Raw genomic sequence first — 27,579 nt, forward strand, 5'->3', positions numbered from 1 at the left:
CCTTTGCCAGAAGCTCTAGTGCTTTTTACTCCTTCTGTATTCCTTTCTGTCTAATAAAATCCTATCTTACCACTGGGGAAAAAAAAAAAATAATGTCTTTGTATATAATATTTAAAAAACATATAGAGAAGATTACACCAAGTGTAATTTTTTGGGCAAGAGGGTATGAACATTTGTGAGGTTCTTTCTTTTTTTTTTTTTTTTTTGTAGAGACAGAGTTTCACTTTATTGCCCTCGGTAGAGTGCCGTGGCGTCACACAGCTCACAGCAACCTCCAACTCCTGGGCTTAGGCGATTCTCCTGCCTCAGCCTCCCGAGTAGCTGGGACTACAGGCGCCCGCCACAACGCCCGGCTATTTTTTTGTTGCAGTTTGGCCGGGGCTGGGTTTGAACCCGCCACCCTCGGTATATGGGGCCGGCGCCCTGCTCACTGAGCCACAGGCATCACCCATTTTTGAGGTTCTTAATAGATGTGTTTTACAAGTCAGGTATGCTGGGTGTATGCTTGTAGCCCCAGCTCCTTATGAGCTGAGGCAGGACTATCCCTTGAGCCCAGGAATTTAAGGCTGCAGTGAGCTATGATCATGCCAGTGTACTCTACCATGGCCAAAAGAATAAAAACTTATTTCTTAAAAAATACATATATATGTGTGTATACACACACAAAGACACATGCATATATGTTCCTACTTTACAAAGAGGTTTTAGTAATTTACGCTCCCACTGGCGGGGAAGCAAGTACCTTTTCACCACATCCTTACAAGCATGAGTGTTGATGTTTTATTTTAATAAAGAGGTATAATTGCAACTTGTTTTGAATATATTGATAATAGTTTAATAAAGTAAAACTTAAATATATCTAATTTTTGTTTTTCACATAGAAGATCTTTTAAATCATTTTACTTTTTAATAATAATTAGTGGAACAAATTTTAGCATCTATGATACAGGAATTGCAATCATGTATATAACATTTAAATGGTTAATTTCCAGTCATCATTAAGGGAATATATTAATTTTTTAGGATTTCTGAGTTTTATGGGAAATAATTGTGGTATATATATGTTGCTATTTATAAAGTATATTGATTAATTAAAGAAGTATGAAGTTATTTTAACTTAGTTATATTTGTAAGGAATATAACTAGTACTTGGAATTCCTTATATTTAACAATGTACTAAGAAATCTCTGATATCTCATCTTTTCCTAGGCATTCTGTCTTACTTAGCTGACAGACCCCCTCCTCAGTATATCCACCCCAACTCTATAAATGTTGATGGTAATACATCATTATCAATTGCCAATAACCCTTCAGCGCTAGATCCCTATCAGTCCAATGGAAGTGTTGGATTAGAACCCGGCATCATTTCAATAGACTCTCGCTCTGTGAACACACACGGTGCCCAAAGTCTTCATCCCAGTGATGGCCATGAGGTAGCCTTGGACACAACGATCACTATGGAGAATGTCTCTCGGGTTACCAGCCCGATCTCTACAGATGGAATGGCAGAGGAGCTTACAATGGATGGTGTTGCAGGCGAGCATTCCCAAATCCCAAATGGTTCCAGGAGTCATGAACCTCTCTCTGTGGATTCCGTGAGCAACAATCTTGCAGCAGACACTGTAGGACACGGTGGTGTGATACCCATTCATGGAAACGGCCTGGAGCTCCCCGTGGTCATGGAGACAGACCATATTGCAAGTCGGGTCAACGGGATGTCTGACAGTGCCCTCAGTGACTCCATCCACACTGTGGCCATGAGCACCAACTCTGTAAGCGTGGCACTCTCTACCTCACACAACCTCGCCTCCTTAGAATCTGTTTCCCTCCATGAAGTTGGCCTCAGCCTAGAACCTGTGGCTGTGTCCTCCATCACCCAGGAGGTTGCTATGGGGACAGGTCATGTAGATGTATCTTCAGACAGTCTTTCTTTTGTACCACCTTCACTGCAAATGGAAGACTCCAATTCAAACAAGGAAAACATGGCAACCTTGTTTTCAATTTGTGAGTTTGTTTAGCCTCTCTTTTTTTGCAAATATTGATTAAAAGGGCCATCATCCCTCACAAGTTTAGTCTCAAAGTCTGGCATCAATTGAGAGAGTATAGAAAGTAACTAGAGTTTGGAATTTTTCTTTGCCTTTGGATTGTCCTTTTCCTCAAGTAAGTCAAATGATACATAAACATGTAGTTGGTTCTTTCAACATCCTCCTGAAGAAATGCAACATAAAGTAGTCATTCCTGTATTTTATAAATAAGTGAGGCCAAGTGAAGCACAGGCAAGTCAACAGTCTTGCAAAACAGTATGGTAAGTGTGAAGATGGGGTTGAGTGCCTGGGACTAAAGTAACCTGAAGGACAGCGACTAACCAGGCCATGGAAAGGTCAGGGAAGAATTCCTTAGCATAGACCTTAAGGACAAGAGAGAGTCAGGAATACAGTTAGCTCCTATAAATGCGTAGAGTCATGAGTAGGTCACAATTGTGGAAGCATAAAATGGGGTGAAGAGAGGGGTCACGTGGTGAGAGAACTAGGAGCCAGAATGCAAAGGCTCCAGACCAGTCAAGGGTTTTAGGGAGTGAGGGTTGGAGTGGGGTTCTGTTGTAATGTGAGGATAGATTTAAAAGCAAGAAGGGTCTGGCCTGGAACATGGTCTCATAACTTAAATGAAAAGATTATGATTTTCCACCATAGAGTAGAGGCAATTCAGATGAGGAAAAGTGGAAGACATTTACAGAAAACTCAGCTAAGCTTGTTGATAGGACGAAGTCCGAGGAAGGGAAGGAGTAAGGAGAAAACTGGTTTCTGACTTAGGAAACTAGGTAGGATAATGAAAGGCAGGGGAGGATTGGTTTGTTTTTTTTTTTTTTTTTTGGTCTGGAAGAGTGATGGTGGGTCCAGTTTTTTTTGTTTTCATTTATATCAGCTTTTGTTGTCATATACAGAAGCGAGTCCAGCTCTGTGCATGTCGATTTCCACATCTATAGATACCCATGAGCCATGTTACTGAAAAGTTGACGGTGGAGCTCAGAGATCCGTCTGGAAATATTTAGGGGCTGTGAACATTAAGATGTTAATTGGGGCCAGAGAAGTGGGACGAAGTCGTCCAGTGAGCCCAGTAAGTGTGGAACAGCAAGCCCAGCAGTGCAGGAAGACCAGCCAGAGAAGACTGAACGGGGGTCAGAAAAGCAGGAGGAAGCCCAAGTGTGGTGCCACAGAAGCCAGGCAGTAGGGGACCTGTACTAACCTCTTATAAAGTCTCCAGCTTAGGATTTAAAATATTTTAATCCAAGAATGTAATTAACATAAGACTCATGAATTTAGCAAACTATAAGAGGTGGTCTAAGTAAGCTTATTGATTCTTTTCTAAGTGGGTAAGCAGAACTACTTCTAAACGTGTCTTTTCATGAAATATGATTTACATGTACATTCTAAAGTATACAATTCCGTGGTTTTTAGTTTATTCACAAAATTGTGCAAGCATCAGCACTATCTATCTTTTATTAATTTAAAAAGTTTTTAAAATTAATCACCCCCCCTGAAGAAACCTCATGCCCATTGATAGTCACTCCGCATTCTCTTCTTCCTCCCTGTTCTCAGGCAACCACTCATTTTCTTTCTATTTATGGATTTGCCTGTTGTGGACGTGTTGTGTAAATGGAGTAATAACGATACATCGCCTTCTGCATCTAGCTTCTTTCTCTTAACATAATAGCTCATCCATGGTATGGCTCGTATAACACGTCACTTTTTTATGGCTGAGTAATATTCTGTAATATGAATGTACCAGGTTTTGTTTATCCGTTTACCAGTGGATGGACATTTGGGTTATTGTTTCTGCTTCTTTGGTCATTACAAGTAATGCTACTGTGAACTACTACTCCCAAGTACAAGTTTTTATACGAACAGACGTTCATAGATATATACCTAGGAGTAGAATTGCTCTGTATTTAACTTTGTGAGGGAGTGGCAGACTGTTTCCAAAGTGACTGTCATTTTATAATTCTGGCAGCAACGTATGACAGTTCAGTTGCTCCACATTTTTGCCAGCACTTAGTTTCATTTTCTTTTTTGTATTACAACCATCCTAGTGAGTGTGAAGTGGCATGTCATCGTAGAGTATTGTGGGTGTGTTTTTAGAGTCGGGGTCTTGCTATGTTGCCAAGGCTGGACTTGAACTTCTGGGCTCAAATAATCCTTCACCTCAGCCTCCCAAGCATCAGGGACTGTAGACATGGGACACACGCGTGGGTACATTGTGGTCGTGATTTGTATTTTTCTAATGAATAATGTTAAACATCTTTTATATTCTTATTGGCCATTTGTGTATCTTCTATGGAGAAACTGCTAAGCATTTTTTGAAGTATGAAATCTGAATCTCCTTTGGAGGTCATTCCCCTTAAGAGCATTAGAGAATCACTTCTCTTGTGTGTAGAGGATCTTGAATCTGATAATTCAAAGAATTTTTAATCAAGTTAGTAGTTAAGAAATGTGTTATTTCTTTTTTTTGTTTGTTTTTTTTTGGTTCTTGGCCGGGGCTGGGTTTGAACCCGCCACCTCTGGCATATGGGACCGGCACCCTACTCCTTAAGCCACAGGCGCCGCCCAAGAAATGTGTTATTTCTGTTTTGCCTAAATTTGAAAACTTACCAATGTTTCATGGCACAGGTAGAAATTTCTAGTGTATTGCTTAAGAAAATCAGACCCTGGCGGCGCCTGTGGCTCAAGGAGTAGGGCGCCGGTCCCATATGCCGGAGGTGGTGGGTTCAAACCCAGCCCCGGCCCAAAAAAAAAAAAGAAAATCAGACCCTCAGATAGACCCTCAGATAGCCATGGATCTAGGATTTATATATTCTACTATTTTGTGAATGCATTTGGAAGGTTTGAACTCAGTCATTTACTAGTCTCATAAATACTGTTCCTTAACAGAGGGAAAGGAAAGTGTAAAGATGATGAAAAGAAGCTGTGTGGAAGACATTCATAGGCTGGGAGAAGGGAACTTGCAGTGAGAATAGAATGTAATATACGAAGGCAGCACTCATCTGACAACGCAAAAAAGACCACGTGAATAATGAGAAGTTAAGAGTTTTAAGCAGATATGTCTGCAAGAATATGATTGTACTTTCCCTTTAAAAAAGCAGGTTGCACATTTTATGGTCTTAGAGCGTGTCACCAAAACTTGGTTGGCCATGTTGTGGTGAAGTGGAAGAGTTCAGTGGTCCCGCTGGCTCTGGGTCCATGGTCCTATGATGTCATCTGCGTGTTGGCTCTGTGTGACTAGCATTTCAGCTTAGTTTCCTCTCACAGTATAGCATTGGGATCTTGTAGATCTTAGTTCATCATAGTTCCACCTGTTACTATCAACTTAGTGGAAGAGACAGTGTACTTGGTGATAGGTCTTAGTGAAGTCTGAAGGATGATATAAAAGTGGTAGTACACATACATTCATACATATTAATGTAAGAAAGTATTGTTCTTTGATCAGAATATTTCTCCCAGAACCTTGCTTCTTACTGGTTACATGTTAGTAATTGGCATTTAAATAAAAACCCATGTGGTAACGTAGCCTGCTTGAACCAAACCCGCCTGTGTTGTTCACGTTTCCTCCGCAGGGTGCACTCTTTGTGACCGAGCCTATCCCTCAGACTGCCCTGATCATGGACCGGTGACTTTTGTTCCTGACACTCCAATAGAGAGCCGAGCGAGGCTTTCTCTCCCAAAGCAGCTTGTTCTCCGCCAGTCAATTGTGGGAGCAGAAGTTGGTAAGAACGTTGGAACCATAAAACCCCATCAAATCTCTCCTTCCTTTGTAGGTTAGAGTTGTAAAAGTGGATGTGTATAATTTATTATTTGATCCAAAACAATTTATGGTGTAAGATGTATGCTTTTAAGGAATATTTGTTTTGTCCACTGGCTGTAGCAATATGTCAAGTTGAATACTTTATTAGGAAGCCTCTCCTTAGAATCAGAATTGAATAGAGGAAGGAATTCTGGCCTGGGCCTGTGAAGCCTTGACTTATTTTCTTAGCTGTCTCATTCACTAACAATTATCCTAACAATGTGCTCCTTGAAATTTAGTTTCTGTTCTAGAACCATGGAGAATTTACCAGTGATAATTTTATGGTACAAAAGGTATTTAGATCAAGTGTTTATAAATTGTCTAATAACGCCTTAAGAATGAGGAATGTAGACTCCAGAGTTTACTAACTCATATTTGAATTTAGCATGGCTTCTGAGTTACCATGCAGTTTCTTTGAAAATACAACATTAGGTTATTTTTCAGCTAAACCTTGAGCATGAAAGTAGTGAACAGCTCAGATAATACAGAGTAGAGCTTTAAGCACACAAGATTTTAGAAATATGATTTATTTTATAGTAATTGCTTTATATTTAGAATAGTGTTTTCTGGATTTTTAAAATGTATTAACTCTGAAATTATATATATGGGGGGGTTCAGTAAGTTCCTACCCAAGTAGGTACAATACACGGGTATGTGCACACTTCCTGGGTGAAGGATACAATTACAACTTGGACTTTTACCTTATAAATGCGAACAATGTGACCTAATAGTATGTGCCCTCACAGTAATCTGAAATTAAATAAATGAATAAAATTATATATTTGGAAAGACATGGTTAGTTCCTTTTATACAAAACTGAGTTGGTTAGTTCCTTTTATACAAAACTGAGTTACCAGGGTCAAGAGGGTCTCACTCTGGCACCCAGGCTGAAGCACAGTGGTGAGATCATAAGTTCACTGCAGCCTCTAATTCCTGGACTCAAGCAATCCTCCTGCCTCAGCCTCTCAAGTAGCCAGGACTACAGGTACCTAGCACTACAACCAACTAATTTCTAAAAAATCTTTGTAGAGACAGGGTCTTACTATGTTGTCCAGGCCAGCCTGGTCTGGAACTTCTAGCTTCAAGCAGTCATTATACCTCAGCCTCCCAAAGTGCTGGGATTACAGGCATGAGCCACTGTGCCTGGCCAAGAACGTATGATACTGCTTCTTACTCAGCATTTCTTTGAGTCCCGTATAATCTGTTTATTACATTTATATATCTCCAAGCTAGGACACACAGGCTTAGCTACCTCTCAGGGGTGTTAGCATGTCAGTTCTTAGGGTCACTGAAAATTATATTCTTTGCTTAGGTTAAGCACCTCTCTCTTCTGTCTCCTATTAGTTGTTTAAATAATTGATTATGATTCCACTGATAGGTGTCTGGACAGGAGAAACCATTCCTGTGCGGACTTGCTTTGGGCCTCTCATTGGCCAGCAGAGTCACTCCATGGAAGTAGCAGAATGGACAGACAAGGCAGTTAACCATATCTGGAAGGTAAGTGTTGATAGAACTTTGCTGTGACTTTTGGTGGTTTTTATTATGAGGAGGTAGTTAAAAAGTGATATAAAGTCAGAATCACCCAGGACAGATACAGTGCTGTTTACTTATCAGTCATTTATTTAATATGACATCTTCTCTATCATTCTTAGTAGCCAAGTTATACAACAAAATATCAGCTACTGGAAATATGGGACAAACTATTTCACTTTTCATTTTGTGAGATAATTCAATGATTTTAGTCATTTTATTCATTTTAATTACTAGTGGCAGCTGAGGCCATGGACTTTGTTTACATAATAAAAGTTTTATTTTGTAATCAACTAAAACATTCCTCAAATATTTACCTTGGGAAATAATTCTAAACTTAGAAGCTAAGATTATTTCTCTAGTTTTCTAATGGGAAGAGCTAGAAATGCAAGGTTTTTGACATAAACAGCTATTCCTATAATTTGTTTATATAAAATCTTAGTTAATGTGTTGGAAATGATGCTTGCAAAATTGAAGCGAGGGGAAAATGACTCTTGCGATAATTGGAAAGGTAAGGTACCCCTGTCATCAGAGGCTTTAATTTTGGTGTCCAAAATATAATGTAAGAATTCTAGGTCCAGTTGGAAAGGTGAGAGGGATTGGTCCTCTGCCCTCAGACGTTCATTCATTCACTGCCTGCTCTGTGATAGGCGATTAAGGCAGCAGACAAGTAGACAGGTTTTGTGTCTTTCTAGGGAAAAGGTGAATAATCAAGAACAAAGTGATTCTCTTCACCGAGCATTAACTGTAGGTCTTTGACGATCTTCACTGTATTGCTGGGGAGAGGGATTAGTGACGTGACCAGGGAGTAGAAGGCAATCCTGTATTTTCACACTGACTTGGGAAGCTGGGACCTACTGCAAAGGAGCAAAGAGGCGATTGTTGGACTGAAGTTAGCGTAGTCCTTTATTGCTTGTCAGTTCATTTGACACGTGTTTCCTTTCTCTTGGCAGATATACCACAACGGTGTCCTAGAATTCTGCATCATTACGACTGATGAAAACGAATGTAATTGGATGATGTTTGTGCGCAAAGCCAGGTAAGAGTAGTCTTGGATGAGAGACATGGCTGCTGTTCAGATGATTTTAAATAGGAAGTTTCTTTTTTTGGAGACAGTCTTACTCTGTTGCCCTTGGTAGAGTACACAGCTCACAGCAATCTCAAACTCTCGGGCTCAAGAAATTCTCTTGCCTCAGCCTCCCAAGTAGCTGGGACTGCAGGCGTCTGCCACAACACCTGGCTATTTTTTTTTAGAAACAAACAACTCTGGCTCAGGCTGGTCCCAAATCTGTGAGCTCAGGCAAGCCACCCACCTCAACCTCCCAAGTGCTGGGATTACAGGCATGAGCCACTGCTCTTGGCCTATGAAATAGTAAAGAATCAAAGGATTCAAATATACCAGTACCTGGGTGTACTTAAAGGCTTTTCAACTTCTTCTCTCCAGTAGTGGTCCAGTAGTGGTATAATAGTGATTATAAATTGAAACACATGAAACTGTTCTTTTAATGAGCAGTTTATTCAGCTTACCAGTGCAGTGAGGAATGATGTATTCATCATTAAATGTGCAAGTGTGTGCCTTTTCATTATTTTGGCTGTAGTCATCCTGTCAGACTGTTACTAGAGCTAATTCTTAAACATCTAGCTATTATCTCTGTGCCTTTGTCGCACTGTGTAAAACCCCATTTTATATATTTTTTTGCTTCCTATAATAGACTAGTGTTTCTGACTATAAAGGGTAATCAATTCAATTGATGTATTGAAGAAAAATTCTGTTTCTCTATGAACCTCTCTTTTTAGGTAGTATAGGGGATTATGAAATTGTTCCAGAGAAAAGATTTCTACCTAAGCTTTTGTACAGGATTTCACCTTGGGGGGACCAGTGTGTTCAGTACACATTTTGAAATTAATGTGCTTGATCTATTAAATGTGGTAACTTAGGAATCGGGAAGAACAGAACTTGGTGGCTTATCCTCACGATGGAAAAATCTTTTTCTGCACCTCTCAAGATATCCCTCCTGAAAATGAACTGCTTTTTTATTATAGCCGGGATTATGCTCAGCAGATTGGTAAGTTAGTGTAAGACTTGTTTGTCATAAATCTAGCATAGTAAAAGCACCAAGACCAGGAATAAAGTTTCGGTAATGATTTACATGTTAGCTGAAGCAAATCTCATACCTTTGTAAATATAAAAGCAAGCTATTACTCCTGTATTAGAAGTGTTTAAAATCTCTGAGGTTCTTCACAAGCAGCATTCATAGAAAATGATCTTTTATGGTAGGACTTTGGTTTGGAGTTTTGAAGTTCATAAGGCTACATATTTTATTTGTTTTTAATTTCAGAATATTACGAGGGTACAAGTATTTTAGCTACATGAATTGCTCTTGTACAGTTTTATACAGTTATCAGTGTGCCCCTCACTCAAGTAGTGTGTGTTATACCCGTTAGGTAGGATTTTACCCATCCCCTCCTCTCACCTTCCACCCACTTGATTTCTGTTGAGCGTTACTTCTATATGTGCATATGAGTATTGATTGATTGGTTCCAGTTTAATAGTGAGTACATTGGTGTTTGGTTTCCATTCTTGCAATACTTCATTTAGGAGAATGGTCTCCGGTTCCCCTAAGGCTACTTTTTGAGCCAGTACCATTGAGATTTAAGATCATGAAGTGATTGATTTGATTTAACCTATATAGGCTCTTTGCACTGTTTTATGATGATCAGTGATGCAAGAGTTTGTGTGTGCTGTAAAATCTAAATATTTTGCCTAGGAAGGTTTTGTAATCCAGTATTGACCAAGTGCTCTCTATGTGACTGGTATATTGTTTCAGATGCAAGGGATAGAGCATTGACTAAAACATTATAGTTTTATAGGGAGGGGGCAAATTGGAAATTTTGGTAGGGAGAAGCGTAGGCAACAATTGTTAATATCAAGAACAAGTTTCAAGATTTATGTATCAGGAGACATTGAGTCATTTTTTTTTCCTTAATAGGTGTTCCTGAACACCCAGATGTGCACCTCTGTAACTGTGGCAAGGAGTGCAGTTCTTACACAGAGTTCAAAGCCCATCTGACCAGCCACATCCATAACCATATTCCCAGCCAGGGCCACAGCAGCAGCCATGGGCCAAGCCACAACAAAGAAAGAAAGTGGAAGTGCTCAATGTGCCCCCAGGCTTTCATCTCTCCTTCCAAACTTCATGTCCACTTCATGGGTCACATGGGCATGAAGCCCCACAAGTGTGATTTCTGTAGCAAGGCGTTCAGTGATCCCAGCAACCTGCGGACCCACCTCAAGATACACACAGGTAAGTGTACTGGAAGCTCTTCCTGGCAGTTTGAAAATGAGGTAGTAAAGGCCTTGTAGAGGGGTAGTATTGCAGGTGGAGTCAGGATTTTCAGAGCAAGCATGCAGATTGCTACTGGCGGGACCTCACTGGGTGGTGAACCTTGGTCAGATGATTAAGGTTCCTCTGAGGGTATAGCTTCTAGTTTTTTAAGTGCGCTACTTTCCAGGTGTCCCCACCATAGTTTGAAGATGCTGAAAAAATGTACTTAATCAGGAAGTTGATCGATGTGTTAAGACATGAATCAAAGGGAATTCTGTAGGAGCGGCCTGAGCTTCCCATGCATGCTAACTGTGCTCCCCAGCCAGAGCCCGTCTCCCCTTTGAGTATAACTCAGTAGACACTGCCAAGCTTTGTTTTATGAGCTTCCATTTACTAAACTCCATGCAAATCTACCTCCTTCTCTTTTTATTATTATTTTTTATTATTAAATCATAGCTGTGCACATTAATGCAGTCATGGGGTACAATGTGCTGGTTTTATATACAATTTGAAATATTTTCATCATACTGGTTAACATAATCTTCATGGCATTTTCTTAGTTATTGTGTTAAGACATTTATATTCCACATTTAGTAAGTTTCACATGTCCTTGTAAGATGCACCGTAGGTGTGGTCCCACCAATTTCCCTCCCTCCACCCATCCTCCTCCCTCCCCTCCCCCTCCCTTTTCCCTTTTTCTTGGGCTATAATTGGGTTATAGCTTTCATATGAAAGCTATAAATTAGTTTCATAGTAGGGCTGAGTACATTGGATACTTTTTCTTCCATTCTTGAGATACTTTGCTAAGAAGAATATGTTCCAGCTCCATCCATGTAAACATGAAAGAGGTAAAGTCTCCATCTTTATTTAAGGTTGCATAATATTCCATGGTGTACATATGCCACAATTTATTAATCCATTCGTGGATCGATGGGCACTTGGGCTTTTTCCATGACTTACCAATTATGAATTGGGCTGCATTAAACATTCTGGTACAAATATCTTTGTTATAATGTGATTTTTGGTTTTCTGGATATGTACCTAGTAAAGGAATTGTAGGATGGAATGGCAGGTCTATTTTTAGATCTGAGTGTTCTCCAAACATCTTTCCAAAAGGAACGTATTAGTTTGCATTCCCACCAGCAGTGTAGAAGTGTTCCCTTTTCTCCACATCCACGCCAACATCTCTGGTAGTACTTATGTTTTTCATACATGCTACAAAATAACTGATAAAAGTTTTAGTTTTCTTGGTTGGGTTGTTCAGATCTTTAAAAGGAGGTTTCTTCATGGAGAAGCATGAATCCTATGTACTCAATTTTGATATGAGGACAATTAATGTTAATTATGGTTATGGGGGAGAAGCAGAAAGAGGGAAGGAGGGAGGGGGGTGGGGCCTAGGTGTGTGTCACACTTTTTGGGGGGCAAGACATGATTGCAAGAGGGACTTTACCTAACAATTGCAATCAGTGTAACCTGGCTTATTGTACCCTCAATGAATCCCCAACAATAAAAAAAAAAAAAAAAAAAAAAGGAGGTTTCTTCCTCATCTTTTTGTATTAAGACTGAATAGTTGCAACAGAGATCATATGGCTCACAAAGCCTAAAATACTACCTAGTCCTATAAGAAAAGGGTTGCTAACCCCTAGCTTAACAGGGTCTTATTTTTCATTCTTCTTTTTTGCAGTTTTTGGCCAGGGCTGGGTTTGAACCCACCACCTCCAGTATATGGGGCCGGTGCCCTATTCCTTTGAGCCACAGGCACCGCCCTTCATTTTTTTTCTTTTCTTCTATTTTTTTTTTCTTTTGAGACAGAGTTTCACTATGTCACCCTCAGAAGAGTGCTGTGGCATCACAGCTCATGGCAACCTCAAACTCTTGGGCTTAAGCGATTTTCTTGCCTCAGCCTTCCAAGTAGCTGAGACTACAGGTGTCCGCCACAACGCCCGGCTAATTTTTTTTTTTTTTCTTGCGATTTTTGGCCTGAGCCGGGTTTGAACCCATCACCTCTAGTACATGGGGCCAGCGCCCTACTCCTTTGAGCTACATTACAGGCACCACCCTGCCTGGCTATTTTTTGTTGTTGTTGTTACAGTTGTCATTGTTGTTTAGTAGACCCGGGCCAGGCTTGAACCCACCAGCCCTGGCGTATGTGGCTGGCACTGTAACCACTGAGCTACAGGTGCCAAGCCTATTTCTCATTTTTGGAAGGATTTTATTTCATTCTTGGTTTATGACATCATACTATATGTTTAGAAAAAATAGGGAGAAAACTATAAAATTTAGCTTATAAAAATGTATTTGCCTTTAGACAAGTTCTAGAGTTCATGAGATGTTTTTGGTTTAATAATTGTGTCAGGCAGGGCACTAGGATTGTAAGTGATTTTTTTCAAATTTTATATAATGTATCAGCTCAGCTATGAACATTAAAAAATAATATGTATTTATGTCAGAGATCCTAAAGGAGTCTTATTTCTTAGCTTTACTGGCTTTGGTTGCAGAAAGCAAGTTCAGTGGCTCTGAGTGGTTCTGGGTAGACAGCCCTAGAAAGAAAGTCATGTTTCACTTCCGTTCATCTCTGCGTTATTCCTGCCTCTGCTGTGCACTGTACATGTGTCTGTCTGTCTTGAGAATGCCAGCAGTTGTTTTATTCACAGCGTGATAATTTGAGTCACTTTGCAGGTCAGAAGAACTACAGGTGTACTTTGTGTGACAAGTCTTTCACCCAGAAGGCTCACTTGGAGTCCCACATGGTCATCCACACGGGTGAGAAGAATCTGAAGTGTGATTATTGTGACAAGTTGTTTATGCGGAGGCAGGACCTCAAGCAGCACGTGCTCATCCACACACAGTAAGTTACCCTGTGGCCCAGACGTGTCCCTCAGGCAGTGAGCTGTTGTGTGGCCAAGCCTGCCAGCTCGAGGGCTTGGAAGTGCTGACTCAGCCCATCGTCTGTCCCCTGCCTTGGTGCATGTAGCCAGACCAAGTTGAGAACACTAAGGTTTTGGTTGTATCCTGGAAGGCTTCACTTGTTTGCTTTTTCTGTTTTTTTCTGTTTGTTTTTTAATTGTTCATATCTACTCTGTGTTTTTTACTCATGTTTCAAAACATAATCTCATTTGTTTCCTTTTTTGAGACAGAGTCTCACTATGTCACCCTTGGTAGAGTGTCATGGTGTCACAGCTCACAGCAACCTCAAACTCTTGGGCTCAAGCGATTCTCTTGCCTCAGCCTCCCAAGTAGCTGGACTACAGACATCCGCCACAACACCAGGCTATTTTTTGTTGCAGTTGTCACTGTTATTTAGCAGGCCCAGGCCAGGTTCAAACCTGCCACCCTTGGCGTATGTGGCCAGTGCCACAACCACTGTGCTACAGGCACCGAACCTCATTTGTTTCTTAATTGAACAATTTTTTAAAATATGTCCTTGATGCCCAGCGTTGTTCTAGGTGGTAGCAGAATAGAGAGAGAGAGACACTGTCCCTGTCTTTAAAGAGCTCAGAGTCTTGTAGAAGAAACAGACAGGTAAACATTTATCACACTGCCCTGCAGCTATTAAACTAAGCGGTGGGCGCTGAAAACCTGCACAAGAGCGACCTCTGAGCCAGCCCGCGGTGACCTGGGAAAGCTTCCTGGTAATTTGACCTAAGTTTTAAAGACAACAAATCAGAATTATAGAGGAAAGCAAGGAAGAGTAAGGAATAAGAGTGGTATTCTAGATCGAGGGAATGGCATAGGCCAAAACAGAGACGAGGAAAAGACTATTGGATACAAGTGATTTCTTCATAGTTAGAACATAGTGTGCCTGTGAGAGACTTGACAGAGTGAGAGGCTGTAGAATAGAAGAGCCTTTTATCCTAGTGAAGAAAATTAAATTTCATGCTAGAAATAACGGGAGCCACTGAAGGATCCACCATTCTCCTCCTACCCCCTGCATACCTGGAATTGTTCTGTTGCACTGTGTGTGTGTGAGAGAGAGAGAGAATTGCAGTAAAAGTTTTGCCATCTTAACCATTTTTAAGTGTCCAGTTCAGTATTCACATTGTTGTGCAAGCCCTGAAGGATTTTAAGGAAAGGAGCGTCCTGGAGAGATGCCCATTCTATAAAGGTTACTCCGGTGAAGGAAGGAAAGACCAAATACCAGGAGACCAATTAGGAATTCAGCACTTGAATCCAATTAACTGTCTATCCTGCGTAAGTCACAGTGGTGGCAGAGAGAAGAAATGTTTGTGGACCTCAGCTTTTAGCAAGTGTTAGAGAAGGGAGAAGACATGATGAGGTTGTGTCATGTAGGCACTCTTTAGAAGTCCATGTTCACCAGAAACTTTCTACGTTACTGGGCAATTTGGATAAGCATTTTGTATGGATATCAGCTCTTGTCTCTGCTGCTTTGTCACAGTGCTACCTGAAACACTAAATATCCAAGGAGTCTGGATCTGCATTCCTGACTCTCAAAAGGACCTTTTAAAATAGTCTTCGTTGGTCTCATTAGTGTGAAATTTTAGAAAATGAGGAATCATCAAATATTATATAGAATTGTACAGTGTTAGAGCTGAAAGATCTCTGGGATTGTCTATTCTAAGTGCCCGTCTAATCAGCTTCTATTGCTGTAACAAAATACCACAGATTGGGTGGCTCTAACAATAGGACAGAGACAGTAAGAGAAGGCAGCCAGGAGCCAGCCAGAAAAGGGCCCTCCCCAGAACCTACCCCTGCTGGAGCCCTGAGCTCAAGCTTCCAGCCTCCAGACATGTGAGGAGGCAACCTTCTGTTGAGAGAGAATGGGAGCTCTGGTCTCTTTGCAGAAGGGCACTGATCCCATTATGGAGGGCCCTCTCTCGTGACCTCCTCCAACACTAATTACCTTCCAAAGGCCCGACTTCCTGGGGCTATGATCACAGTGTTAGGGCTTCAACATAAGAATTTGGGGCTGAGGGGACCAACACTCAGTCCATGACTCTGCCCGTGTGCCTAGGGAATGGGAAAAACAAAAATTGATGCCAGGATCCCGCCCCTGGGAATTCTAATGTAATCAGGAGTAGAGCCCTGCCCTGGGGATTTTGGGAAGCTCTCCAAGTGATTCATATGTCCACCTTGGGTAAAGAAGTACTGCTGAGTTTGTCCAAGTGAAAGACTAATTTCCATGATATATTTCTAGCAAGTGGACATATATTACTTCTTAAATATCTCACAAATGTAGTTTGAGGCAGTTTTGCTTGAACCAAACTGATATCAGCCTCTATTTTTTCATTCTACATCTGCCCTTTTGAATGATACATGTAAGTTTAATATTCCTTTAAATTGACAGCCTTTCATAAAATTTATGGTCACCATCATGTTCTCATCAAACCCTTTTCTCCTCGGGCCAGATGTCCTTAATTTCTCTTACCTTTTCTTCATTATACCTAGTTTCAAATTTGGTATCCAAAAGTCAACACCGTATCCTGGATGTGTCCTGTTCAGTATATAGTAAAGTAGTTTCTACTTTCATTTTAGTACTACTACTACTGTCTCTGCCTTTTTTTTTTAAAGAGATGAGGTCTTGCCCTGTTGCCCAGGCTAGAGTGCAGTGGTGTCATCACAGCTCACTGCAGCCGTGAATCCCTGGGCTCAGGTAATCCTCCTGCCTCACCCTCCCATGTAGGGAGGAGTCCATGTGTGCAGCCACGCCCAGCTGTTTTACTTACTGTTTTTATATAGATGGATTCTCATTATGTCACACAGGCTGGTCTCAAAACTCTTGGCCTCAAGTGATCCTCCTGTCTGAGCCTCCCAAAGTGCTATTGCCTTTCTTGATCTTGACTTTATTCCTTCAAGTGATGCCTAATATGCACTTGTTTTTTTTTTTTTAATTTATTTATTTTTATGCACTTGTTTTCTATCCACTTCACAACATAATGCAATATAAATCATTTTGAGCTTAGCTGTATAACTCTTTCCATTTGGGTGGAAAACTATTAAGTATTGGCCAGTGAAAACATTTTTCATAACAACTGTGGATCTAGGCTCTGTTAAGATGAGGAAATATGATAAGCCTCTTTGCCAAACTCCTAGGAAAAGTTTTTTGGACTCTCTTGGGCTCAGTGCCCATAGCTCAGTGGGTGGGGCACCAGCCACGTATACTGGGGCTGGCAGGTTTGAACCCGGCCCAGGCCTGCTAAACAACAATGACAACTACAACAAAAAAATAGCTGGGTATTGTTGTGGTGGGAGCCTGTAGTCTCAGCTACTTGGGAGGCTGAGGCTAGAGAATTGGTTAAGCCCAAGCGTTTGAGATTGCTGTGAGCTATGACGGCACAGCACTCTACCGAGAGCGACAAAGTGAGACAGTCTCAAAAAAAGTTTTTGGACTCTCAAAACTTAAAGCTGGTGTAAGTCAGTCACATAAAAACATTATTCAAGATATTTTTGAGACTACCAAGGCCAACAAAGTAAAACCCTGTCTCAAAAAAAAAAAGGTAGATATTATAGTATTGGCATTCTCCTTATTTATCTGCTTAAAAGGAAAATGCAGGGAGAGCTCCTCTCCCCTGAGAGTGGAAGGATTGTGGGGGACACTGGCTTTGCCTTTCCCCTAAGAAAGAAGAATTTTTGAGGAGAAGACTGGTGAGGTTGGCTTCCTGGGTCACTGCCTTAGTCTCCTGGCCTTAGTGCCATCTGTGTGATTTTTGTCTTCAGTCTCGTACGTGTCACCATCGCTTATCGGCACCGATGATTTGGGTGTCCACTGGGTGATTCGAGCTAACATGTCAGAATGTGACCTTTTTTTTTTCCCCTGAAGAGATGGGGGCTCCTCACTCCTAAACTGGAGTGCAGTGGTAGGATCATAACTCACTATAGCCTCAAACTCTTGGGCTTAAAGGATCTCCCCACTTAAAGCCTCCTGAGTAGCTGGGACTATAGGCGTGTGCCACTGCACCTGGTGAAAACTCTTAATCTTACCCCACAAACTTGATTTCCCTCCGTGTGGTGCCACCATTCACCCTAGGGGCTCCAGCCGACTCGGCTGTTGGCTTGTTGGAGTCGTCCTCCCCTCCGTCCTTCCCTTCATCCCTTCCTTCCTGTCACCCTGTCCAGACCACCAGGCCTCAGGAGGCTCCCAGTTGACCTCCCTGCTACGGCTGCTGCCTCATCTGTTCCCCAGGACAGCTGTGTACACACACGGGGTTCTCACCGTAGTGCCAGAGCAGTCCATTTGAACATACTTAAGTGAGCGACACGTACACATGTATATTGATAGAACTGCAATGGAAACAGTTGCACACTCTAGTAAAGTGGAAGATGTGCAAATCCTTTGGCTCAACTATGTGGCTCTTAGATGTATACCACAGAGAAATTTATACATAACACAGATCACCTTACAAGCATAGAAATGTTCATACGAGTCTTGCTGATAATAATAAAAAACTGTAAACCATAAAAACATCCATTAGCAATAGACAAATCCATTACCATAGATAAAGTGTGGTTCGTGTATGTTTGTAAATAGTATACAGCAGTGGAAGAGAACAAATTACTTACACTGGCAGCAACTTGACTGAACTTCATAAATACCTTATCCAGTGAAGGAAACAAGATGCAAAAGAAATATATGCAGTATAGTCCTATGTATATAGAATTCTACAACAGGCAGAATCAGCCTCTGCTGCTTAAACTATACAAATGTTTTATGACTTCTATATATCTCCTATAAAAACCTGATTCTTAGAAGGGTACAGCTTCTCTGATAATACCCTGAGGTTGTGAAGAATAAGTATGTGCCTCACTTGTCTTTTGTAACCCCAAATCAAATGTTTTTTCTTGTATCCCTTTTAGAGAACGCCAGATCAAATGTCCCAAGTGTGATAAGTTGTTCTTAAGAACAAATCACTTAAAGAAGCATCTCAATTCTCATGAAGGAAAACGGGATTATGTCTGTGAAAAATGTACAAAGGCTTATCTAACCAAATACCATCTCACCCGCCACCTGAAAACCTGCAAAGGGCCCACCTCCAATTCATCAGCACAAGAGGAGGAGGAAGAGGATGACTCAGATGAGGAAGATCTGACAGACTCTGTGGGGGCAGAAGACTGTAGGATTAATAGTGCTGTATATTCAACAGATGAGTCTCTCTCTGCACATAAATAAAAGAAGCAAGCTATTTTGGATGGATATACTGCAAAGAGAAAAACGTGTAACCACTTATCCACCACAGTGGTTTTTTATATAAAGTGGTTCCAGTAGTCAAAACAGAGTGAATGGGAATGAGAAAGCACTTACAGAAGAATATCCTGATGAAAACACTTTAAGACAGACTGGGAAAAGAGAGCACGTGTCCTATTTTTAAGTGATGGATGGGGAAAGTGTCAACTTTGAGGTCTGTTCTTTATTTACATGATAATCTGGGAGTCAGAACTGCCTTCTGCCCAAATTTATTTCTGATTCTTCCATTATTCCATTTTCCTCCTTGCCCTACAGCTTGGTAATCCTCTAAACTTGGTTCTGGCACCACAGAACCATCCTGGTTGCTGATTGTATTTTATGAAGACTCTTGTGACTTGTGCTTACTCTGGAATGGGTTGGAACATAGCAGCACGAGTTACTTTGCAGGTGACACATTTAAAGCAGCACCTGCTTAACCTGTCTTGGCTACCTGAGAGTTTAGGGTAGATCTTGCTTCCTAAATTTTCAGCCAGTTTTTTAGAGGGCAAATAAAAAGGGAGCAGTTAATAGGCAGTGATGGAGAGAAGAAGTGGGATGCCTGGCCACTGTCCAAGAAGTTAAGTTTTGATGGAAGCCAGAGCATAACTTATCACTTGGTTACAGTCACATATTGTTAAAAAGTCAGAGAATTATGTCTCTCTGACTTCAGGAAATCCTCTAGCCACTCAGACAAAGGGGACCTGGAAGAGCCCAAATAATGCCTGCTGGATTGCCTCCTGACAGCAAGTAGATGTGGCAAAGTGGTATCTCAACCCATGGAAGGGAAAGAAGGGTGTATCCTTTGACAAGTATCAGGACATCATCAGAGTATTGCCAGTTCAGAACAACAAATGACTCCAAATGCATTGGTGTGTTTGCAAAGTTAGGCCCTCCCAGTTGTCTCTGCTGAATAACCTCACCAGACAAGAATGGAAGATGCCAGAGGATTTGGAAGATAAAGAAGGCTCAGTTCACCACATGGGTCTGCTTTCAGCTCCCAGCTTAGTTGATCCGCCCCCCCACATGGTTTTTGTGTTGCTCATGCACATCCAGCTTTGAGCAAGAGGCAGACCTGTCCTTCCGTCGTCAGGGTTGATGGAACATGCTCTCCTGCTCAAAGGCACAACCTCTGGGCTGGAGTAGAGGACTCTGGTGGGAAGGTTTTGCTGCTAATGTATTTATGGAATGAATGTATTTCATTCAAGTCTGTATTCCTCTAGGAAGGATTAAAATAAACACTTTTTTAAAAATACAGGATTCCTCTTATAATCTGGTTTGGTGGAGAAAGAAGATGAATTTTCTGGAGAAAAGTCCAATTTGAGATTTTCTGAGGTTAGAAGGGAGAAAGCATTTCTGAAGTATTATAGCTTTGAGATCATTTTCTGATTGTCTCCGTGTTATAAGGCTCAGACAAACTTCGTTTCCTGTGTTTCCAGCCCCCTGCCTTCTTCCCTTCTAAGGTAGTGCCTTGGCTCTGTTTTCACCTTGGAAAACGGGCCGGTGTTGGAGGTGGGGTGACTGCTGACACCAGGTCATGAAGCCTCTGTCAGGGCAGACCCAATGCCTAGAGCAGCTTCAAGCTCAGCAATTTGCCAAAGGCAGGCTGGTGACAGGCTGTTTCTGCTCAGGAAACCACTGGATCACACCATGGTCCAGAACATCATCTATGAGATACTCAGTGCCGAGACCATCATGTGTACCTGCCAAATACAGCCTGTTGAGTGTTTTGACCATTGAGCCCGATGGTTTAGATGCTTATAAAGAATATGAAGACGTGATAGCTACTAAGTGCACCTGTCGTTAACAAATGGTCCTCCAGACTAAAACCGTGAGCCTATTTGACAAAGTAAATGTGTCTGTCTGTACCCTCAGGAGAAAGCTTCATGTGTCAAATCTCTAAATGCAGCGGATGTTGTATAAGGACGAGACTGTAGATTAGTACATTCTGTTTGTAAAGGGTAACATCAGTTGTTGCTACTGAACCATTCTATTTTGGATAGCTTTGAATCTTTTCCCTTGGCCTTTTAAACAAGAGTCTTATTCTTGATGGAAAAAAATTCTTAGCATAAATCTTTGAATTTAACTATAAACAGACAATTCACAGCACTATAGTCTTATTTAAGGGAATAAATACTTATCAATGGCAAAAAGGAAAAAAAATCCCATATCCCAACACTGAAGTGGTGCCCAAAGTTAAGCTTAACATAAAAACGGAGGAAGCCTAAGAAACTGAGTGAGAGTATCTGTCGTTTTTTTTTTACTTCTTCATTTTAAATGGCACATTGTAAGTTAATTTCACAGATAAGTAACTGTCCTTTTGACAAGACTGTGCTCAGCCTTCTCAGCCCCACCACAGGTGGCCTCACCCTTTACTGAGTCACATTGAGGAGCAGCCTATGATGACCTTGGGCTCTAGAGCTATGCTGAGCGATCTATAATCTGGGCTTTGTGATGATGGTTTTGTAACCTCGGCCAAATAATGTGATCTCTGTACCACTTTACTTAGCTGTAAATGGGGAATAATGAGTTCCCGGTTCGTGGTGCTATTTGGATGTTAATACATGTCAGTGGCTACTACAGTGCTCAGCATACAGTAAACAACAGTAGCTCATGTTCTTCAGTCTCTTACTAGTCCATGTTTTTCATAATAAGTTGAAAAAAATTGGGCTATAGATTTTAGTAATACAGATACTAAAATAATTTGAGATTTGAATGCGAAAGGCTAGAAACTAATTCATAGTATCCATGTAGACAGTGTGTACTTCATGTTCCCTTCCTCAGAGGTGAGCTGCTTGTGATCCTTGCATTTGTGTTGTGATGGGCTTCTCAGCCGCATCAGAGGGCAGAGAGGTGAGTTCAGCTTTTTCAGACTGTTGACCAATACACACACTTTCTAGTAACAGTCTTCTGCCTGTGTCCTGAGGAGCATGAACATGCTAGAAGCTGTCATCCTCTCATCAAGCATATAAATGTAAGTTACCTGATCACATTGCGTCTTGGAGGCAAACACTGAAAGATAGTGTATCTCCGTGAACATAAGTGATGACAGTGTCACGGGCTGAACCGTATCCTCCACTCCCACCTCCATGGAATTCATATGCTGAAGTCCTAATCACTGGTATCTCAGAATGTGACTAAGTTTGGAGATAGGGTCTTTAAAGAAGTAATTAAGTTTTAAGTGTCCTTAAGTTGGGCCCTAATTCAGTATAACTGGTGTCTTTAAAAACAGAGAAAATTTTGGGTGGTGCCTGTGGCTTGAGGAGTAGGGCGCCGGTCCCATATGCCGGAGGTGGCGGGTTCAAACCCAGCCCCGGCCAAAAAAAAAAAAAATAGAGAAAATTTGGACAGGCCTCTTAATGGAGAGAAGAGACAAAGACACAGGGAGAAGATGGCCATCTGCAAGGCCAAGGAAGGAGGCTTATCACAGACCCTCCCCTCGCTGCCCTCAGTGTGACCTAGCTGATGTCTTGATCTCACGCTTCTAACCTCCAGACCTGCGCCATGCAATGAATTTCCATTCTTTAGGGCCAACTGGCAAATTAAACACTTCCTGACCAAATATACCCTCTTTGTAAAGATTGCCAAGAGAGGAACAGCGTCCAGAGTAGTGGTGACGGCATGATTTCAGTTTTGCAGAGCATCAGGAGCAATATAAAACACAGTTACAACTCGCAGGGGTACATACTGCCAGCAGCAGATTTCTCTGAATGGGATGGAATCACTCAACTGTTTGTTTGCTCCTTAGTTTCCCTGCATATACACACTTGAGGATTTCCAAGCACTCAGGCCTGTGGAGTCCTCAGTCTCTTTTCTGAAACTGTTATATAAGTGCCAACACAGTTTAAGGTGCTGTAGGGGGAAACAAAAATGACAAGGACTCAGATTTCACTCGTAGATAACTCAAAATCCTGCAGTAGTTCCAAGACCTGGCTTCATATCTAGATTATGTCCCGAAGTGAAAGAACTGACCACAGCCCTGCTGAAGAGCCTGCCGGGCTCCCAGGGTGACTCTGAAGCCGCCCACAGGAGTCTTAGGCTGGGAACCATGCAAGATACACGTACAGACTTGTCTCTGATGCAGGTCAGAGTGTAGCCAGCATTACAATATAGGTACAGAATATTCTTAAAATCTGGGAGCAGGAATGAAAAGTTAACTTCTAAGGAGAGAAGTCTAAAAAGAAGACTGGTAGAGAAAAGCAGGCAGGACAAACCTGGATCAATGGTGTAGTGAAAGGTGGCTGGGCTTTGAGAAGACAGTGAAGAACTGGTGTCTGGAAAACTGGATCGGACGTCTGGATAGAGGGCTGAACGTTTTAGAATGCCTCACTTACCAAAGTAGGAACAGTGTTTTGATGATTTCATTTTTAATTGCAACGACGGTGTTTATTTGTGGCAGGCATTGTTCTGTTGCTTTACATGTAACACATACAACCTGCACAGACCTGCGATTCCCCTAAGAGGCATGTAGTTACACAGTAAACGGCATTCGGCAGCTCAACCCTGATTTTAATCAGTTCTTCAACAGTGGCCTGGTTAAAACTGGGATCTCATCCAGGCTACAGATCTTTACATGATACCACAGACAAACTGAAACTACGCCACTTAGACAAAGCGTGTTCTGTCTGTGTTAGGGAGCTGCTGCGTTCTCTGCCCCCTGCAGAGCCTTCCATCACCCCCACAGACACCTTTCTATGCGGCTGCAAACTTGGTGGGGCCGAGACTGGTCGTGGGCTTTGGGGTAGGGCAAACATCAGGATCAGGTTATGGCCAAAATAGGGAGAGTAAACCACTGATGGTGACAGGTACTTGGGGGAATTTACCTTTCCAATGGCTGTCATTGGCTAATACATAGAACTTCTGACCCTTCTTAGCTAGCAGGGTCCAGCACTTGTGACAGGAGCGTTTGCCACACAGACTCTAGTGGGCATTAGTACTTCTTTATCTTTTTTTTTTTGAGACACAGTCTCACTGTCGCCCTGGGCAGAGTTGCTGTGGTGTCACAGCTCACAGCAACCTCAAAAAACTCTTAAGGTCAAGAGAGCCTCTAGCTGCACCCAGGGACTGGTTGAGCGAGGGAGGCTGAATCCCTGGCTGCTAAGCCGCATGTGCAGCCGGCGCCGAGCCCCGGGCGGGCGGGGAGGGGAGTCCACCCCGGCCGGCGGGCGCTGACCGACCGCGGGGACGCTCCCCCGAGGCAGCCAGCCCCGGGCCCCTGGCCCCGCGCCCGCTACGCCCTCCCCCAGCCTTGGAAGCGCTTTTCCCGGTCCAAATTGCCCGAGGAGCAGCCGACGCCCATACACCTGAACCCGCCCCGACGGCTCCGCGGTTGACTGGTTATCTCTGCGAGACTGACCTGAGGCCTTGCAGAAGCTGGAGGAGCTGGAGCTGCAGGAGCAGCGGCGGAAGGGCCTTGAGGCCTTTCTTACCCAGAAGCAGAAGGTGGGAGAACAGAAGGATGAAGACGTGGAGATCAGCGAGCTGGGGGCCGGCAGGGGCGCGTGGTGTTCAAGGCTTTCCACAGCCTTCCCGTCTGCTCACGGCCAGAATGCTAATTCACCTGGAGAGCACAGCGCTTCACCTGGAGAGCAAACGCGCTTCACTTGGAGAGCAAACGCGCACCGGACGCAGATCATCAGGGAGCTGCAGGTGGTGCAGGAGCCCAACTCTCCATACGCTGTGGGCTTCTGCGGTGCAAGCTACAATGATGGCGCGATCAGCGTCTGCTCTGGAGCGTAGGGATGGGGGATCGCGGGATCAGAGTCTGCACCGAGCGTAGGGTTGGGGGGTCTTGGGACCAAGACCTGAAGAAAGCTGTAAGAATTCCTGAACAAATTTTAGGAAAAGTTAGCATTGCTGTAATGAAAGTTCTAACATATTTGAGGGGGAAACAAGATTATGCACAGAGATATCAAGCTCTCCAATTTCCTCGTCAGCTCCCTGGGGAGATTAAGCTCTGTGACATTGGGGTCAGCGCGCAGTTCATGGACTCCTTGGCCAAGGTCCTACATGTTGCCAGAAAGAGTCCTGGGGACTCTGTGCAGTCCACCTGGAGCACGGGGTTCTCCCATCCATCCTCCAGATGCCAAGGAGCTGGAGCTGATGTTTGGGTGTCAAGTGGAGAGAGATGTGGCTGAGACCCCACCCAGGTGAAGAACCCTGGGGAGGGCCCTCAGCTCATATGGAATGGACAGCTGACCTCCCATGGCAAATTTATTTATTTATTTATTTTTGAGACAGAGTCTCATTATGTTCCTCAAACTCTTGGGCTTAAGCGATTCTCTTGCCTCAGCTTCCCAAGTAGCTGGGACTACAAGCGCCCACCACAACGCCTGGCTATTTTTTGATTGTAGTCATTGTTGTTTAGTGGGCCTGGGCTGAGTTCGAACCCACCAGCCCCAGTGTATGTGGCCAGTGCCCTAACCACTGAGCTACAGGCACCAAGCCTCCCATGGCAATTTTTGAATTGTTGGATTACATAGTCAATGAGCTTCCTCCAAAACTGCCCAGTGGAGTGTTCAGTCTGAAATTTCATGATTCTGTGAATAAATACTTAATAAAAAACCTGGCAGAAAGAGCAGATCTGAAGCAACTCATGGTTCATGCTTTTATCAAGAGACCTGATGCTGAGGAAGTAGATTTTGCAGGTTGGCTCTGCTCCACCATCAGCCTTAACCAGCCCAGCACGCCAACCCCTGCAGCAGGCGTCCAAGCGACTGGGAAGCAGCAGAGAGGGAGCCCCTGCCCAGCACTGGGCTACGCTGCTCTCAGGCCTCTTTCAGACGCGCGTTTCGCCTGTATCAAAGGACGAAAACATTATGTGTATGATGATGATCAAAACATGTGCCAGGCTGAATTACAGTGGAATTTTGGTGACTGTGGGTAGTCATTCTTACAATTGCACTGCTGTTCCCATTCTGTGACTGGCTGGCCACCTGTATTTTTGGGATTCTTGGACACTTGGTGGCACTTCACTCTTGGCAGGGTACTTTCTCTCTGTGTGAGTAGGAGGGAGCCTTGTGAGGTCCTTCGCAGGCAGTGCATGTGAAGCATGCTATGCTGCTGTGAAAATGAGCATCAGGAAGTGTACATCATGTTATTTTACTATTTTTGCTTTTGATATAGAATTCAGCAGTTTCCATCAAAATCTAGCCAGAGCCCTTCCCTGCCATGATAGCTGGGACTTACCAGTCTGCTGTGATGATTTGTAGACTTCTGGTTGTATTTCTAAATTTATTTTTAAATACACTTTGTGGGATATTAATGGTACATTTTGGTCAGTGTTTCAAAAATGGTGGAGTTGTTTTGAATGTCACAAATCGATCAAGGCATTAAAATGTGTCAGATTTATCTTGCCCTATTTCCAAATGCCAATGCTATTGTAAACATGTGTAGTGCCTAAAAATTGTATGAAAATCCTTTAAAACATTTTAATCCAGATGTTTAACAAATCTAATCGCTTATTCTAATAAATATACTATGAAGTTAAAAAAAAAAGAGATCCTCTTGCCTCAGCCTTCTAAGTAGCTGGCACTATAGTGGCCCGCCACACCTGGCTAATTTTTCTATTTTCAGTGGAGACATGGAAATAGGGTCTTTTTTTTTGAGACAGAGTCTCTCACTCTGTTGCCCGCAGTAGAGTGCTATGGCATCACAGGTCACAGCAACCTCAAACTCTTAGGCTTAAGCAATTCTCTTGTCTCAACCTCCCAAGTAGCTGGGACTACAGGTGCTCACCACAATGCGCAGCTGTCTTTAGATGAAGACTCACTCTGACTCAGGCTGGTCTGGAACTCTTCAGCTCAGGGAATCCACATGCCTCGGCCTCCCAGAGTGCTAGAATTACAGGCGTGAGCTACTGCACCTGGCCCAGTTTATCATGTTAATTCTCCTAGAGCACTATAAAAATTTTAGCCTGATTTTCTGGATGTTGAAAATCAAGTTCAGAAAAATTCATTTTCTGCATTTCATGATCATTGGTTTGCTGCCTGGGAGCACTTTTATAAATGCATATATTTCTCCTCCAGGGGCCTCTTTCATGTTATTAAGAAAACTATTTTGACTCTGCTGTTGTTTTGACCATTCATTTCAGGCTGCATCACTCTGCTACCTATACTATTTACATATTTGCACCGGGGTTGTGAAGTGTATTTTTCATAAGCAAAGGACACATTTATAGGCCATTGCTCTTAATTGGCTAGAGCCAATGGCACTTGGCTATGAAAAATGAATTATTCAAAACTACGTGAGATGACATTCTATTAGAGACATTTTTTGTGTGTGTGAGTCTCACTGTCATGTTGGGTAGAGTGCCCTGGCATTATCATAGCTCACAGCACCCTCAAATTCCTGTGCTCAAGAGATCCACCTGCCTTCGCCTCCCACAGTGCTAGGATTACAGGCTGAGGCACCGCGCCTGGCCTTGCTTTCCATTTTTGATGTTGACAATATCTGTTTTAATGATCACTATTGCCAGTAGTGATCTTTTCATCTCTTTGAAAAGAATGTTGAGATAGGGTGGCGCCTGTGGCTCAGTGAGTAGGGCGCCGGCCCCATATGCCGAGGGTGGTGGGTTCAAGCACAGCCCCAGCCAAACTGCAACAAAAAAATAGCCGGGCGCTGTGGCGGGTGCCTGTAGTCCCAGCTGCTCGGGAGGCTGAGGCAAGAGAATCGCGGAAGCCCAAGAGTTAGAGGTTGCTGTGAGCCATGTGA

General features: G+C 42.7%; 1 protein-coding gene and 1 pseudogene across 1 annotated transcript in view; both read left to right on the forward strand.

The window, feature by feature from the left end:
* The window catches only part of PRDM4 (PR/SET domain 4), a 29,292-nt gene extending 9,165 nt beyond the window's left edge, over positions 1-20,127 (forward strand). Inside the window, exons 5-12 of the mRNA XM_053582734.1 lie at positions 1,210-2,004; positions 5,609-5,758; positions 7,214-7,332; positions 8,319-8,404; positions 9,304-9,431; positions 10,356-10,670; positions 13,371-13,539; positions 18,504-20,127. Of these exons, the coding sequence (XP_053438709.1) occupies positions 1,210-2,004; positions 5,609-5,758; positions 7,214-7,332; positions 8,319-8,404; positions 9,304-9,431; positions 10,356-10,670; positions 13,371-13,539; positions 18,504-18,816 (2,075 nt within the window). The 3' untranslated portion in view covers positions 18,817-20,127. The remainder of the gene's footprint in view (positions 1-1,209; positions 2,005-5,608; positions 5,759-7,213; positions 7,333-8,318; positions 8,405-9,303; positions 9,432-10,355; positions 10,671-13,370; positions 13,540-18,503) is intronic.
* Positions 20,128-24,222: 4,095 nt separating this feature from the next.
* LOC128580875 (dual specificity mitogen-activated protein kinase kinase 1-like) lies at positions 24,223-25,753 on the forward strand (annotated as a pseudogene).
* Positions 25,754-27,579: the final 1,826 nt, after the last annotated feature.

The sequence above is a fragment of the Nycticebus coucang genome, chromosome 3 (assembly GCF_027406575.1).
Source record: "Nycticebus coucang isolate mNycCou1 chromosome 3, mNycCou1.pri, whole genome shotgun sequence".
Lineage (NCBI taxonomy): Eukaryota > Metazoa > Chordata > Mammalia > Primates > Lorisidae > Nycticebus > Nycticebus coucang.